The 12,063-nt window shown below is 38.7% G+C and overlaps 1 protein-coding gene across 1 annotated transcript in view; it reads left to right on the top strand.

Moving 5' to 3' along the window:
• NFIA (nuclear factor I/A) overlaps window positions 1-12,063 on the top strand; it is a gene marked incomplete at its 3' end in the record, with an annotated part of 123,381 nt that overhangs the window by 90,255 nt on the left and 21,063 nt on the right. The window contains exon 6 of the mRNA XM_009587679.1: window positions 9,779-9,907. Within this exon, the coding sequence (XP_009585974.1) occupies window positions 9,779-9,907 (129 nt within the window). The remainder of the gene's footprint in view (window positions 1-9,778; window positions 9,908-12,063) is intronic.

Raw genomic sequence — 12,063 nt, 5'->3', positions numbered from 1 at the left:
TTCTCTCTTCTATTCTTCTGAAACATGTGTTTTACACATATACTGAAAAATGTTAATATCAATTTACAGCCAGATTCTTGCTTTTTTTTTTTAAAAAAAAAAATCTTCCAAAGTATATACACTTAGAGCACCTCAGCACACATGTCACTTTTTTACGCAGGAAAAAGTGTTGGATGCTCTTATACACATAACATCATTGGGCTTGAAAGCTGTTAGCTCATTCAGAGTTAGTGGCAAGAACACTGGACTTGCCAGCACCAAACTGTGAAACCTTTTTTGTGTGACTAGTAGAAATCTCATGGGGGTAGAAATCCAAAAAAAGGGGAGGAGGGGGGTGGAAATCTGTGCATTTTGATTCGAGTATCTTCAATACCATGAAATCAACGTTGTCCTAGAAGTCCTTGAATCACAAATCATTGGAGGCTGGGAGAGTATTTTGGAGAATTATCACTGTATGCTTTCCCTGGTCTTTTACTCTTTTCTAGGCATCCATTAGTTACCACTGTCAGAGAGAGGATACTGGGCTAGGTGGATCCCTGTAATCTGATTTGGCATGGCTATTTTGCTGTGTTCCTAAGCTCATGAGATCAAGTTATGTAGGATTATTTCATAATGCCAGAGCAGCAGTTTCTGAGGTTCAACAAAGCTATCTAGCAAAGTGTCTAATAAAAGAAAAGTCCTGTCCCATACTGTAGCTTTCTTGGTCCAGTGAAGCAACATCCTCATGCATACAAATCTTGTAAAGTTACTTCTGATAGCTCCCTCTGTCCCTTCATTTTTGTAAGCTAAAGTGCCATTTTCCTTTTTACAGCTTAATTGAACCTAAATGCACCCATTTTCTGCAATGTGGTATTTTGGTAATTTTACTGTTTGCTTGTATGTTTTCCCTTAAGCAAACTGAAAGTTTCCCCTTTATCACTTCACTGGGCCAAGATTTCACACAGTATCCTGCTTGCTACAAAATATGATAGTGTTCTCTCTCACCTTGTTTCTTTTTTCTTCTTTTACTTTCTTTTATAAAATTAGGATATCTAAGAAACCCCGAACACCGCGGAGCACTACATGGTGGGTGTGCTTATTCAAACAATGCCAATGCTCTTGTTCTCGGTGCATAGACATTTTGTGTTGGTTGGGGGGATGTACCAGGTGTCCCTCTCGTGTGGGTTCTCCAGTGTCTAGTAAGGAGACAGCGCGTGCTGAGCACTTTGCCAGAGTGACAGCACCGGAGGAAGCACTTACTTGTTACCGCTGCCCTTCCCATGCCTGTTTTCATGAAACTTGCAGGGACTTTTTCCCTGCAAGTCCTCTACCTCTCTGTCAGATGTGTTTTAAATTGCTCAGTAGATGAGAGAGGTGTTGGGCAGATCACGCAAGCAGACCTGCAGGCAGCATGGTCATACACGGCTCCTCTGGAAATGATACCAAAGCCAAACTGCTGTGCTCTGCCTTCTCTGCAATGGAACATTTTATTTTTTCCAGGGGGATTCTTTGTTCCTCCCAGAATCCTAAAGCCATTGGGAATGCAGAAAAATGAGGTTGATTTCACCTATCTGATATCACCTGCCTGAGAACCGATCTGTTGGAAAGCAGTTTAAGTCTCTGCTGCCTGGGAGCTGCCAAGCCTTCCCCAGGAGCTGCCGGTGGCAGGTCCGCAGTGCCATTCCAGCAGGCGCTTACCAGCGTAAAACTGGCAATGGACACTTTCCAGTAAAAGAGCACAGCAGCTGTAGGTCAGCTACAAATTATTTTTTGTGTTACGGAGAAATGAGATAACTGTTCAGTCCTGTGACTGTCTAACCTGGGCAGTCATATGGTAAAAATACCAAGAACCACTGGATAGCAATACATAACAGTTCCATGAGTACACTCTTGACCTGTCAAATTATAAATCCATTCCAGTTTGGTACGATGCACATGAATTCAGTTTGCAACTCTTTCTTTCTTTGGAATAGTGTATAAACTCTTCACCTCAAATTGTGCAGAAATCAGGTGACTTTACAGTACGTGGTAAATTACCTGAGCTATTTTCAATCCTGACCACAGCTCTTTTATTAATTAAAACATATGTTCAATGGCAGTGTATACCAATTAAGTCTTCAAAACCAGTATTAACACCAAACTTAGTCTTGTCATCATAAAAGTCATTTAAAAACACTACCATGCAGTAACTGAGGTCACAGGTCAAAAAAATCTGCATATTTACCCATCTCCATCTCATGCCTTTGGCATCATTGTTATATATAGCCTGGATAGCCAATGATCTTTTGATGACATGCAAATAATGAGCAAATGATTTTTGAGGAAAAAAAAACCCAAAAACAAAAAACAACCAGAAAATTTTACTCCATCCTCTTCAGCTACTAAAATTCCCTTTAGTATCACTTGCAATTTAGCATCCATATGCATCTCAGGAAGATATAGTTGAAACATAAATCTATTCTGGGTCTTTTACTTGCAAAAATATCATACCTCAGCTATAATCATATGCAAAGACTTTTTAGAGGGCTTTGTAAATGCCATCCAAATTTATGATGGCATTTTTTGCCTTACAGCTATAGATGTTCAATCCCCAAAGCACCCACATAAAGGTATATTCTCCTATGGATGGCTGCAGTTTGTCCCTGCTGCTATATCTAATCTGCCAAGTATGCTGAAAAACTCTCAAATAACATTTGAAATGAAACAAATGTAGTCATGAATTTTAAATGATGAGATGTCTAAAGACGTCATTAGAAATTTTTTTAAATTCTTACTACAGTAGATATTTATACAATGCAAAACGATACTGAAACTAACATTAAATCAAAGGGAAAATTATCTTGCTGTTTATTAAACTTCTCCTTAAAGTTTTCAAATATAAAACTCATGCAATTATATTTTGAAGAAGTTGGTAATATCTTGACTACTAGTTTATTAGTTATTGAAAGAATCACTTGGTTTTTGAAGGCTAACTTAAGAGATCTAAAACAATCCAGATGATGCTGTAAACATAGATGCAAACAGATAAGATAATACACTTTATGAGAACATTTAAGGCAGATTTTAAATGAGTAGGGTTTTAAAATAATGATGAATCTTGTATTGCTCAGTTTTAAAATTCTGTAGACAAGATTTTCCATTGTTATAAACCGATATTTCTCCTTTGTACATAGAGCAGTGCTCATTTACAAAGGAGAAATTTCAACCTTCTTTTTCCTAAGTGACATCAGAATTTTGATTCTAACTTGAATTATCATTTTTGGCTAAAAATTGCTGAGGAGTCCAAAAGCATTTAAAACCTAAAGCCATTGAATCCATTTAATGCGCCTTTGGCACCTCTCTCTCTCAGTCCTTTTTGAACATTCTGGTCCTCATTTTAATCAATCTCTTTTTATTAAGTTCTTTGGCTCATTTACTTGTACGTGCATTTGCTTTATTTTATTTGGAACATTTCTTTTGTAGTGTCTTGAAAAAGAGTTGTGACATTTCTTTTGGATAGCTTCTTAAGAATCTGGCAGTCACCTATGATACGATGTTGATGGGTATGGATAGATTAGCTCTGTTTTCCTGATGATCTGTCAGATGTCGAGTTCTGAGGAAGCTGGTTGTGTGTGTTGGTGATGCATATGCAGTAGTTTGATAAGTGGATAGAGGGGAAGCTTTCATTTTTTTTCTATAAAATCAGTTTATTAAGCTGGATTTAGTCTCGTGAAGCGAGGTACTCACTGGCAGGTAGTTAATCAGTGATCATGGTAACTCAGAATGCGACCAGGGGAGCAAGTATCCATTCAGAACATAGAAACTAAAGAGCACTTCATTAGGATGAATGAATTTCCATCTGCGTAGTATTTTGTATATACTGGAACAACTAATACAGTAAACTGATGGATGGCAGTGCGATCATATCTTAGCTGATGACAAATAAAGTTTGCTCAGCACTAAGTGGAACAGACTTACTATGATTGACAGTAGTATAGCCATCAAAATTTCAAGAAGCTTGAAATTAAGAATTCCCCAGAAAAAAAAGCAGCTGATCAGCATTTCTGTTGATACTGATTTCAGTGAAATTGCTGGAATAATTTGCACAGAAGGATGAAAATTCCTTGAAAAATTCTTCTCATATACCAGTTTTTTCTTCAACGGCCAACTTGGTTTTCTGCATCATCTATTCATTCTGCATGTTGTTGAGTTCATGGTCCACCTGCTAATAGCTGAGCTTCTGTGATCCCTTTTCATAATGCCCCTTGAGAATCAAGATCCAAACCATATTTCATTCATAGCTTTTGTTATGAAATCTCCATCAAGAGTCTAGTGGCAGAGAGCTACTGAGAATATTGGGGTAATTATCCAAAAGTCATCTTTGGAGATGAATATTAGCTGGTCTACCAATGTGGCTAACTTGAGATGGAGTTATTGTTTAAGATGTGTGCAGTCAGAATGATGTTAGTAATTAATCAAGTGAAATTGGATGGATATACAGATATAGATACAGATATCGCTATAGATTTGGAGAGAAGGGGAATTGTTCTCCTCTTACACTGCTGTGACTCCATTCACTCCATCAAAGTTAATCCTAATTTCAGTACCTCTGTTAGTAAGGTGCATAGGTATATGGAAAATAGGTTCATAGATATTTATTTGTTCTGGGAAGGATTTGTGCATTCAATTCTCACGCATCATTTTCTGGTCCATTTAAGTATATATCAGCCTCATACATGAAAATTTGAAGATCTTTAGCTGTACTCAAGGAAGACTCTTATGTGGTGCGTTTCTAGTACTGGCAAACATAAGGAGGTAGAGGAATTAAAGCCATCACAATGCTCCAGTGCCCCTTAGAAGATGAGGAACATGAAGTATTCCTGTGCATTCACTGATTAAACTTGGGCTGGAGGTTTGCGAAGTGCAGAGTTTTGGAAAGTCTTACTGCGGGACTTCAACATCCGTGCAATGGCTCCAGTAACCAGAGTCTCTCAAGGACAAGGATCCCATTTACGCTTGCATTATGCATTGAGCAGAAGGGTGTGATGCATGATGTGGAATGAACAAAATAACTTGTGTGTTTAGGGAAGTGCCAAATTAATGAAAATTCAGAAAGCTCTAATGTTGAAAAGGCACACAAATTCCTTGATAGAAATATAATGCTGCTAACAGTTTCAAGATTATTGTTGTCTGAATTTTCTGCTTATTGTGTACTGCAATTAAAATTCTTTTCAACTGAAAAACCAATGTCAAATTAATATTTCCTTTTGGAAAAAAATACGAAAGTACACATCTTGTTCCATTTAGCACCATCATGGTCTTTGATCTGCTTCCCTCTGTCCAGTGAAAAAAACGGATTCATGCTAATGGGAGCAGGCTAAGACCATATATGTTTGGCATACATATACTTATACAATCACGTGAACACAAGTACAGTAAGTTAAAGTAACACACCCACTCAGGATTCCATCTGTGTTTTATGCCACAAATCCCTTTATTTTCTGTTTTATTTAGCAATTAACTTTTCCATTTATTCTGTAGTTAAAAGCTGCCATAAGATGAAAATAGGCTTAAGTCTGATTTTCTTTTCTTGCACTCTAAATACCATTCAGAGGAAACTCAGACCTGAATTATGAAATCTGTGTTTCCTAAAAATGCCAGGTGTGACTGTGATTTGGACAACAGTCCTATACACAGAATAGTAAGAAGCACTTTTAAACCCCACCTGGGTTACCCAGCCGTTGTGTTCTGGCTGTTCTTGTTTATTCCTTGCTCAGAGCAGATGGATAGAAGGAGGCAGGGAATGGGGAGGATCCTTGGCTCCATTCTCTATTCACCGGCCAGCACAGCTGAGATGGGTTGGGGGATATTGTAATTTGTTGCTGCCCTGCACCAGAGAGGAAACAGGAGAGTCGGGACTCAGAGGTGTCCTTATGAGCTGGCACTACCCCTTCCTTGGGGTCATGTGAAGTGCTGAAATCTGGTCTTCAGTGCAGTGGTCCCCAATATTCATTAGCTCTTAGGAACAATGCTGAGGAAAGCCATGCAAGGCAGCAGCATCCTCCCTGGGCTCTGCCCAGGGTAGCTTCAGTTTTAACTTTTTAATTTCCTGCATCCCTGAGCAACACAGGAGGGGAGGCTGCGGACTGGGGACCACTAAATGTGTTAAAACTCATTAGTTATGAAACAGAAGACCTTTAAAACTAGCCAAGAGTCTCAAACATGGGTGCCAAAAATTAAACACCTAATTCCATATTTAGTCATTTATCTTAGTTCCTGCCTCACAGTTGTTAATATACACCATGCTATCTCATAGGTGGCCTGATTTTCATGGGCACCGGGCTATGAATATACACTCAAGTGCTGAGACTGCTTACCTAAAAGTGAGACTTGTAGAATCAGATTTAAATTTTTCTGGGTGATTAAACCTGAGTTCCCTTGCTCTCGCTCTCAGCTCCTGAAAGTAGCTTCGATAGAATGACCAGCATTGTAACATATGGCTTAGCAAGGGGGAAAAAAAAGAAAATGAGTATTAGAAATGGATGGACTAAAGAATACGCAGGATATATCAGGCACATTAACCAAACATATGGTGCTAAATGAGATTTTTTTTTAAAATTGCAAAAAAATTGACATTCCTGGCAGTCTCAAGGATAATGTGACATGGCTGTGATAAATTTAGAAGAATGGGACATATTTTGGCTTGTTCTTGGAAACCTTTTTCTTGCATGCCGACTGTATTTCTTCTTTTATTAACCCATTCAAAGAATGTTTGAATTTTGCTGCTAGAGCACCATGCTAGCGCAACATAAAATGTGAATGATGCTAATTGCTTTGCACTGCCTAACTTTCTGTCATACCCTCCCCTCTTAAAGGACAAAACATGCTTTGGAAATGAGCTGGCAAGCTCATGTTATTCTTTCTCTTGGTCAATATTAAGTGATGTAATTAAGCTCCTGTTTGCATATTCTTCTGAACTAGGAAGCAGCCATTTTTTTCTTGAGATCTGATGGATATGATCACTCAAAATAAAATGTGTCATTACAAACCTCAAACAAAATAAAAACATGGTAGAGTTGGACTGTTCCAAACCAATACATTTCAGAATACCCAGAAATAAATAAAAAAACCCCAAAGTAGTGATAATAGTGGCAATCAGAATGATGATAACAAACAAATATAACAAAAGTAGGAACCAATTATCAGTACTTCAGTTTGTCTTTCTACTCAATTTTACAACATAGTGTTACATTAAAATCTCTATTTTCACATGAAAACAGCTTCCTCGACCTTATAAAATCCATCTCCATATGAACATGACACTGCTCAGCATTGCCACAGTGCAAGGTCATTCATCAGCTTTGTTGTAGCTCCTCAAGTTCCAGTGTTTGGACACAATCACATGAACTTGCTACAGCTTTAAACCATATTCCACTCCTTTCTCTGCCCCTGCCCCCTACCACGGTTTACGTGAGTCAAGCAGGTTTTTTAGCACAGGGGTAAAAGAATAGCTTCTTCACTTTCTCAGAAGCTTTATTATCTTTCCCATAACCCTGAAGAGGGTATCCAGCTAGAGGATATGGGGGAAAGCAGGGAGTTCATGAGGCAGCTGAACCATATGGTGCATAGACTTAGAGATCTTACTCCTTCCATGACCTCCGTTGCTTGCCCAGGGCACAGGTACTCCTGTCCCCTCCTGGGCTCATGGGCTGCGCAGCCGTCAGCTGCGTGCGGGGCCTTGTGCCTCCACGCAAGAGTGCTGCACGACCTTGCAGTGAGAGCAGCTCACAAGCAGGCGTGATAATCCCTGTGCATAAATAGTCGCTTGTTCTGTCTGTGATATTTTGCACATAGAGGGATGGAGCCTGCTACATTAAAACCTGCCCTGGGGGCAAACCTAGCCCCTTCCACAGACCAGCACAGAAGAGATGTACCCATGGCCTTGTTGCCAGCAGCGTAGTTCTTCTACCCCCTGAGCACCAATATTGCCACTGACCCTTGACTTCGTGTTAAGGGCTGCGGTTGACACTCATTTGGTGTTTCCATCCCCAGTTCTTCTATCATAAGGAAATATGGGTCAACAGCACCGTTACTTCTTTTGAGTATCCTTGTCCTGAATATTGTCACTCAAACACAGAGCAATAACTAAGTTACATCCCAACATGCCATTTGAGCAGAAATTCAGCATTTCATTGAAATACCTTAGTTCAGTCTCCTTTTCTCTCTTACCCCCAAACCGAACTAACTGTCTTTGCTTTTGTCCCTACTTCAAAGTCCTTAAGACCAATATGAAAAAAAAACCCCAACACTAATTTTCTTGCACAATAATCTGTCAGTTCTAAACTTTTATTTTTAAAAGATTAAGTATGTAACCTTTCTTCCTATGAGGAAAAACCACTACAACAGCAAACCCTTGTAGCAAACAGTTTCAAGACAGAAAGCTGCAAGTACAACACGGGAACGCTAACCACTCCCTTACTTTATTTAACTTTCTGAAATATAAACTGCAAAACCTCACTGAAACCATTAAGACCCCAACAGTGCAGCGTATAAAGTACAAGAAGGCTCCTGCATATTGCAATCAACATCCCAGGGACTATAAAACTAGTGTTATTAAATATAAAGTTAATAATATTGTCCAGAGATAATATTGTCCAGGCCTCTCTCTTTACTTTTTAACAATTAAATTCTATAAAATACAGAGTTGGAAATAAGGTTGAATGACTTGCTAGTGGAAGTTCAACTTCCACATTACCTGATATTTTGCTTTTGCACCTGAAACCTCAACTGTTCCGCACCTTTGTTTTGCTATATCCCTACAGATATGCAAAATGTCTGATGTACTGTATATACTGGAAATTATGTGTTTTCAGAGTATGTGCAGATAATCAGAATACCCATATGCCTCTAGAACTATAAAAATATAGAGAATAATACAGACACACACACATATTCTTCATCTATATGCTGTAATATTCTTTTATCCAAGCATAAATGATATGCAGAAAAGGCTCAGATTTTAAGAGCCTATTGCAATATATTCATTCCACTAATTTCTTTGGTGCCACAGGCTTGATATGATATCAACAGGAGTTATTCTTACAGAGTATAACAAACAGGTCATATTAGCATTACACTATTTCTGCCTGTCCACGGGAAAGGTTTCACCCAATGGAACTTAACTCTGATTTTCATTGGAAGCCTTTGATATAGTTCAAGGGCATAATAACAACTCTGAAATAATTCCAGTGTGGCTTCTAATATCAAGACACAAATACCATTCACCCTTTAAAAAAATTTGAAAGCAAAAGGGAACCACATAAATATATTACTTTCAAATACCTTTGAAGTCAAGAGAGTAAGGAAAGGCAGAGTTTGAACTCAGAAAACTTTATTCTCTAGTTGTGCCTTGAGTCGTGCAGCACATTTAAAAGATCCATTTGCAATAATCTACTAAAACAGTGAGTGAAAGACAGAACTCATAAAAAGCCTGTAAAAATCCAAATGCTCCAGCTATTACAGATTTCTAAAAATAAAGCGGAGTAGGTTTCAGTAGCAATAATAAGCTGCATCTTATCCATATTTCAGATTTAAAAGAAAAATATGGCTGCCTTTTAGTACTCATTGCTCAGAGAAAACCATGGCCACTTCTGCCTCAAAAAAGACCACAAACAAAAGTGAGCTTTCAGCTTGCTGTTGTATTCGGTTTCATTTGTCCTTTAAGTTTATCTATCTGCTTCTGCCCCCACTTTCACAATGCATAGGCTGTCGTTCCATGACCTAGCATTATTAAATTGCACTTATCAATCATTCTTGCCAGGATTGCCTTCGCCAACTACATTAAAGAAGTCAGAGAAGTCTGGTTTCAGCAGTCCCTCGCCTTCGCAGACCTCCTCCCTTGGAACGGCTTTCACACAGCACCATCGACCTGTCATTACAGGACCCAGAGGTGAGGCCTAACCCAAGAGCCCCCAGGCAGCTTAAATGTTAGCCACGGCACCCGCTGTCCGTCCTAGCGCCTTTCCATGGAAAGTCATCGCCACATGTGACCCACTCAGTAAGAGGCTGTGCTTCAGAAGCTTGATAACTCGGAGGTTTTAGTTGTCAAGACCTGTTTTGCTAGGCTGGGCTGTTTGGTAAAACTCCTGATGACCATTCAACAGTGCCTAAGGTGGAAACACTGGTTTCTGGGGGCCTGGGGTTTTGTTTGAAGAGGGTGGGGAAAGGGACAGAATGTGTTACAGAGAGTGTCTTCTGCTGTCCATTCATAACATAGATTCAGTCTAAGTGCTCAAGATAGGGACCCATCACTCACTTCTGAACCACGCCTGTCTTCCAGCACTATGGCTTTGTTTCTGCCAGTCATTTAGTGCTCGTGTTGCTGAAGAACTGCCTTGTTAGGGGACTCCTTTGAAATTGGTTCCTGCAAAGCTTTGGCTGGTTTTCTTCACAGTACTCTTCCAACTGATTTTCCAAGTAAAAGAGACGTCCTCTGGGCCTAGATGTGCTTATACATTTTTTGTTAGAAAGATGCATTTTCATTTAGCCTAGAAAACTAAATGCAATACTCAGTTCACATTTGAAAAGGAACTCACTTGGGCATAGTAACATACACAAATGAATGAATCTTCTTACAAACCTCTTTGGAAGATATAAAAATAGGAATGAATGGTTGTGACATGTTTCTTTCTGCTATGAAATTTCATCTCATTTAGAGAAGATTATTAAGGAATTGGTCGAATGGTGAAGCATAAAAAGACATATTAGCAATTCATACTTGCAATTATTTTGAAATGTCTGTTTGGCATTAGTGTGGTTTTACTGAGGGCAGCATAAACCAGGACGAGCCTCTTCGTCTGCACAGTCCAGGTGAAGCAGTGTGAAGTAGTGGAACTGCACTAAGCTGAAGCCAGGTCAGAATTGCACTTCATGGGGTTTTGTGTTTTGTTAAATCTACTTACTGTAGTTTGATTTGTTGTGGTTAATCCCATAAAAATTATTTATTATCCTTAGACACACACCTGGATGCTCAGAAGATATTTAGGCATCTAAGTTCTATACAGATTTCCCTTGAAATTTTTATCTGAGCTATCTGGCAAATATATCTTCTTTTAAAAGCCTTGATAATTGGTGATATAAGTATGAATAATATGAATGTTCCATTAACATTATATTCAGTGCACATCAGCTGACTCTGAATTCTTATCTTTTAGAAGTTCAGCCTTTTAGATTTGAGTTGTTGATTGATTAGTTACTAGGCCTTTCTTTATTTAGCTATGTTTTACCTCACACTCATTTTTTAAGATCATTGAATGCCTTTGTCTGCCCCTGTTTAGACCCTTCTGTATTTTGGATTTTTGTGTGGTTGAGAGAGGAAATGTATCACTGGTGAGGTCTTGTTTAAATCTCATCTACAGTCTGTTTTAACAAGACTTTTTCTGTGTACCAGGGGATATCCATTGGCTAGGTGAGAAGAACATTCAAAGACAGCCAGAATTTGAAAGAGCAAATACAGTGATTACAGTTCCCAAATTTTGTTTGTTTGGAAGGAGATGTCTTTACTAACTCCATAAAGAAGTAACACAGTTTCTTATCATCGTGGTTCCTAACAGGTTAAGCAAAAACTCTTCTTCTGCAACATCATTTAGAAGCATCTTCTATTTTATGCTTGTTCACAAACAAAGTCTTACAGACTTTCAGGAAAAATCCCTCTGAATCCATCCGTGGATTCTTTAAGTGTCATCATCCTGGAAAAATCTTATTCCAGACTTTGTTCTTTGTTCTTTTTGGACATTCCTCTTCAGTATTCTTCTTCCACAGCACACTGGCTCTGTTTGTTTCTCTTCTGCAACAATCGTGCTGTTAGTAAAGGGTAATATATACTGAGATGGATTATTTTCTGCAAATCTAGCTTTGTTCTTTTTCCCATTCCCTCCAGTGTACTTTAGGACAGTAAGCAGAAGAGAGAAGCTTTTCAGGTTTCAAAAGTGGCAACATAAAGAGTACAATGCAGTCATCTAAGAGGATATAATCTTTGAGCAATTTGTATCCACCATTAGTTACTGGAAGTTATATCTTTCTGCAGAAATGATAAGTATAATATAG

This window comes from Fulmarus glacialis, unplaced genomic scaffold (assembly GCF_000690835.1).
Source record: "Fulmarus glacialis isolate BGI_N327 unplaced genomic scaffold, ASM69083v1 scaffold39281, whole genome shotgun sequence".
In the NCBI taxonomy this organism is placed as follows: Eukaryota; Metazoa; Chordata; class Aves; order Procellariiformes; family Procellariidae; genus Fulmarus; species Fulmarus glacialis.
This window is presented reverse-complemented; position numbering and strand designations above follow the sequence as displayed.